The sequence below is a fragment of the Lygodium microphyllum genome, chromosome 24, assembly GCF_053477565.2.
Source record: "Lygodium microphyllum isolate KBCC chromosome 24, Lygodium_microphyllum_v1.1.10, whole genome shotgun sequence".
Classification (NCBI taxonomy): Eukaryota; Viridiplantae; Streptophyta; class Polypodiopsida; order Schizaeales; family Lygodiaceae; genus Lygodium; species Lygodium microphyllum.
This window is the reverse complement of record NC_141158.1, coordinates 95,378,099-95,383,424: the sequence shown is the minus strand read 5'-3', so window position 1 is coordinate 95,383,424 and position 5,326 is coordinate 95,378,099. Positions and strand designations below refer to the sequence as shown.

The 5,326-nt window shown below is 35.3% G+C and overlaps 1 protein-coding gene across 1 annotated transcript; it reads left to right on the top strand.

Annotated features, from left to right (window-relative positions):
* The first annotated feature begins 3,522 nt into the window (after positions 1 to 3,522).
* On the top strand, positions 3,523 to 4,326 carry LOC148015385 (uncharacterized). Its single transcript, XM_087665029.1, has 2 exons — positions 3,523 to 3,711; positions 3,867 to 4,326. Exons 1-2 carry the CDS (start codon positions 3,564 to 3,566, stop codon positions 4,091 to 4,093), a joined length of 375 nt encoding a protein of 124 aa, XP_087521155.1. The 5' UTR covers positions 3,523 to 3,563; the 3' UTR covers positions 4,094 to 4,326.
* The last annotated feature ends 1,000 nt before the right edge of the window (positions 4,327 to 5,326 follow it).

Genomic DNA, 5,326 nt, shown 5'->3' with positions numbered 1-5,326 from the left:
TTTCTTTTCCTATCTGTTTCTCTTTAAAGTTTTTTTTTTCATACTCTTTTTTCTCTCTATATATTTTTTATTCTCTCTCTATTTTTCTCTTTTCTCTCTTTTCCTAATTTCTCTCCCCTAATTAATTTCTCTCTATTTCTCTCAAATTATATATTTCATCTCTATCTCTCTAAGTCAAAAACTATATAACAAAAGGTTTAATTTTAAAAAGACTATTCTCTTTTCTATTTTTTTCCCTCTCTCTGTCTTAGTCTCTTTCTTTTTCTTATTTTCTTTATTATTCTCATTCTTTTTTTCCCTCTATCTCCCTCTCAAAGTGTGTGAAAAACTGTCCAAAAATGTTAAATTAAAAAATCTTTTAAAAATATTTTTTAAAAATAAATTAAAAAGTTTAATCTAATTGAGAGAGAGAGAGAGAGAAAATGTAGGCCTTACACATGAGAGAGAGGGGGAGAAAAAATGATTAATTTAAAAAAAACTATTCTCTTTGCTCTTTCCTCCCCTCCTCTCTCCATCTTCTTCTTCTTCTTTTTCTTCTTAGAGAGAGAGAGAGAGAGAGAGATAACCTAGGCCCTACACATGAGAAAAAGAGGGGGGAGGAATTTAATTAAAAAGGGAAGGGAGAAAAGAAAGAGAGAGATTATAAGTGAGAGAGATAGGAGAGGGTTTTAATTTAAAAAAGGAAGGTGGGGGGGGGGGGAGAAGGGGCTTTTAATGAAAAAAAGGGAGGGGGAAGAGAAAAGGAGAGATTACACGTGAGAAAGAAAGGAGGGGAGGGGGTTTTGATTGAAAAAGGGAGGTTTGGAATGTAGAGTAGGTTCGGAAAGCCCTCTGGAGGTTCGAGGTTTTTTCCTACATAGAATTCTCTCTCTTTATGTTTATATTCTCTCTTTTCTTTTCCTCTCTCTCTCTCTCGCTCTCCCTCTCCACCCCCTTTTCTTCTCCCCTTTCTCCTACTTTTCTTTTTTTCTTCTCTCCCTCTCTCTTTTAAATTTTATATTCTCTCTCTCTCTCTCTCTCTTCCCACGTCTCTCCTTCTTCTCTCTCCCTTTCTCTCTCAAAAAATATTTAAATTTAAAAAAGACTTTTTTTATTTTCTCTTTTTTTTCATCTCTCTTTCTCTTTTCCTCTTTTATCATCATCATATTCTTTTTCTTCATCTCTCTCTCTCTCTCTCTCTCCTCTTATTTCCTTCTCTCATCATTTTTCTTTTTTTAAAAATTTTCTCTTTAATTTTTTTATTTTCTCTTTATTTTAAATGTTATCTTTTCTCTCTCTCGAATCCTCTCTCTTCTTCTTCTTCTTCTTCTTCTTCTTTTCTCTCCCTTTTTTCTCTTTGTCTCTCTCCCCCCTTTCTCCTCTCTTTTTCTTTTTTATTTTCCTCTCTCTCTCTCTCTCTCTCTCTTCAATTTTATATTTTCTCTCTCTCTATAATTCTCTTTGTCTCTGTTTCCCCTCTCCCTTCCTCCCTCTCCACTTCTTTATTTTTTGGTATTTGTATATTTCTCTCGGTTTCTCTCTCTCTCTCTCTCATTTTTCTTTTTCTCTCTCTTTCTCTTTCAAGTTTTTTTCTCTCGCTCTCTTTTTTCTCTATATATTTTTCTTTTCTCTCTTATGCTTTCTCTCCCCCTATTTTCTCTCTTTTAAAATATATATTCCGTCTCTGTCTCTCTCCAAGTCAAAAACTATATTAAAAAAGGTTTAATTAAAATAATACTTTTCTCTTTTCTCTTTTTCCCCTCTCTCCATCTTTTTCTCTTTGTTTTTTTTCTTTTTAAAATCATTCTCATTATTATTATTATTATTCTATCTCCCTCTCAAAGTTTGTGAAAATTTTTGTTTAAAAAACTTTAAATTAAAGAAATTTTATAAAAATATTTAATTAAAAATAAAATTTAAATTAAAAAATTTAATCTAACAGAGAGAGAGAGAGATAGGACCTACATGTGAGAAAGAGGGGGAGAAGAAAAATGTTTAATTTAAAAAAGACTATTCTCTTTTCTCTTTTCTCCCCTCTCTTTGTCTTCTTCTTCTTCTTTTTCTTCTTCTTATTCTTCTTTTCTCTCTCTCTCTCTCTCTCAAAGTGCGTGAAAAACTATGTTTAAAAAAATAAAATAAAATTTTAAAAATATTTAATTAAAAGAAAAGTTTAAATTAAAAAGTTTAATATGATAGAGAGAGAGAGAGAGAGAGAGAGAGAGAGAGAGAGAGAGAGAGAGAGAGAACCTAGGCCCTACACATGAGAGAGAGAGGGGGCTAGGGGAGGAATTTAATTAAAAAGGGGAGGGTAAAAAGAAAGAGAGAGATTATAAGCGAGAGAGAGGGGAGAGGGTTTTAATTTAAAAAAGGAAGGTGAGGCCAGGGGAGGGGCTTTTAATGGAAAAAAGGAAGGGGGAAGAGAAAAAGAGAGATTATACGTGAGAAAGAAGGGAGGGAAGGGGGTTTTGGTTGAAAAAGGAAGGTTTGGAAAAGGGGGTAGGTTCAGGAAGCCCTCTAGAGGTTCAAGGCTTTCCACCTATAATGAAAATAATATAGTAGTAAGATTGTTGACAATCAATCGATAGATCAAATATATACTTCAATCACATATAAAGGTCTCACTAAAGGAACCAAACTTCTTTGCTTTTGATGTAATTTTCCCCCCAATATTTGTTCTATCATAATTGGAATCTTATTAAACAAACACAAATGTGTATGCAATATGCTCAACTCATAAAATTAATTAACTGGTATATATAGCAAATGGATCACATGCATGAATATGCAATTCCGACGATTGATTGATTTTTCAAAATGAGAATATTGCCTAGCTGTAATGAAGTGCTAAAAAGTCTCATCTAGATATGAAGAAACACACTCAAACATGTGACCTATAGTTTTGAATGCTTTTAATAAGTAACACATTCCATAAACATGTTACATAGACTTTCAAACATCATTGTCTAAGTTCTATTGTTTAGGCTAAAGATCTAAATGACTATTACCTAAACTTATGTGAGATGAGCATGCCACTACTTTTGCCAGCAAAATCAAGTGCTAACATGATTCTACACAAGTGTAGATCATCTAATGCATGCAATGTTGCATAAACAAGAACCAAACTTCTAACTCCCTTCACATACTCTTACAACCTCTATCACCTTTGGCAGATTTGTTGTCTATAGAAATTTCTTGAAAATGGGTTATGCTTGCACGTTCAAAATAAGGAAAGAGTGAATACTCCTACCAAGATTTTTTATCCAAAATTCTTTGAGTTTAGTAATGCAAAGGTCACATCGAGCAAGAAAATGGTTCCCCTATTTCAGTATAATATAAGGTGCATGTCGCCTGCGGTGATAGTTGGACGATATATCATGATTATCGTAGATTACGTGCCAAGTAAAGAACAAATTACGCATACATATGTGAGATATCATAGGAATCACTTCCCTAATCCACCCGCCGGTGTATAAAAATGGCATACAATCACAATTTGATATCATCCTCTTCCACCTCTCTTAATATATCATCATGATCTGCATCCATCTGATCTGTACTGCAGCTCCTAGTCTATCTATTACAACATGGTGATGGCGGCAGCAAACTCTATTGTGCGATCAATGAGCATTAACATTATTAACGGCAAGAGCAAGCATTTTTGGGCGACTGTGTTAGTCGCTGCAGTGGCGACTCTGCTGCTGCTCGACGCCAGGATGGTGCTGCTAGTGGATGGTAAGATTTCACGCTGAGACCTGATATCATCCAAGCACAGCGTTATGTATATTGCGAGTGTGTATGTGGGACAAAGAAGTAATTAGTCAAGATGTAATCATTATCTATACTCTGTGAAAGGTGTGTACCATAAGATGTAAACTATGTACATGCAGGTGCGCCAGGCAGCACTGAATCAGTTCCTTGCCAACCGACTAGTAGTGTGTGCAACCTGAACGCTTTGACGGGCAAGTACTTGCCAAGTGACGATTGCGTGCAAGCGTGTGGAAACAATGCTCGTTTCACAACCACACAGCAGATCTTCGCGACTTGCTGTAGCACCACCACCGGGTCTGCCTCTGTATCCTGTGCTTGCTGTGCCGACGCCACCAGCCATTGTTGATAGCTAGCTCGTACTTGCAGTTAGACATCATTATATGTCGTCATCTTCAACTCAACCAATTTATGACAATACGTATTGGTGTAATAATACTGTGATACTAAAGCAATAAGCATGATGGCAATCGAAGTTGATTCTCGAAGTTGAATATCGAACTAGGGTTTGGGAAAAGATTTTTGAGGAAGAGGAAGTAAATCCTTTTCATCATCATGTGAGAAGGAAGTATCCCCCATTGAGACGGCATCTTATACATATATTTAACAAATATAACTATATTTTGAGAAATTTGAAGAGGATTTATTTCCTTCTTCCAAAGAATTGAGAAGGACTTTTGTCAATGTGAACAAGTTCTAGGTTGAAATGAACCCATCTTTTCCCGAACTCTAACTCGAACGCTCTTTCTCTCTCTCTCTCTAACAAAGAAAATAATTATGGCAAATTTATTAGTTTACTGAGCTAGTACTTGCAGCTATATATCATTACAGGTCATCACCTTGAGCCCCACCAATGCATGTCAATATTTATTGCAGTTATAATAATAATTTGGTATTGAAGCAATAAGAATAATGGCAATCAAAGAATCAATTCTCTCTCTCTCTCTCTCTCTCTCTCTCTCTCTCTCTCTCTCTCAAAATCAATGAGTACATGAATTGTAAGTGAATTCAAATCTTGGATTGACATATTTTGGTTAAAAATATTGATTCACTTTGTCTTGGTGTGAACAACCAATTATAACCTCAAGCATTAAAGAGGTGTTGCACCTTATCAAATCATAGCACAAAGAGATGTATAAAACTCCAACATAAATAATCAAATCAAGTGCCTTCCATATTCATTGCATCTTTGTCTTCTCTTGCTCATGGATGCCTTAAATTCTCTCCAGCCTCTTGAGCTATTGGATTCCAACATGGCATCAGAGCAGGCCACCTAGCAATCATGAGGCTTGCCTTTAACCATTATCTCCACCTTTCTTGTTGCTATTCACAATGTTGATGATGCTATTTTGGTGTTGTGGCTATTGATTATGGTAGCTGTGCTTTTGTTCATGGAATTTGTTACTTAGCAATCCATCATACTGAAGATCCCTACTATTGTTAACAATAATGGTTTGCCGATTGCTACTACTCATTTTCTCATTGACACTAGTGATTATGCTCACAGCACTCCTCACGTTGTTCAATGTCAAGGTGTTGCTTCTCATGCTAATCAAATGTTAGTCATAGTCAAAGCATTCCT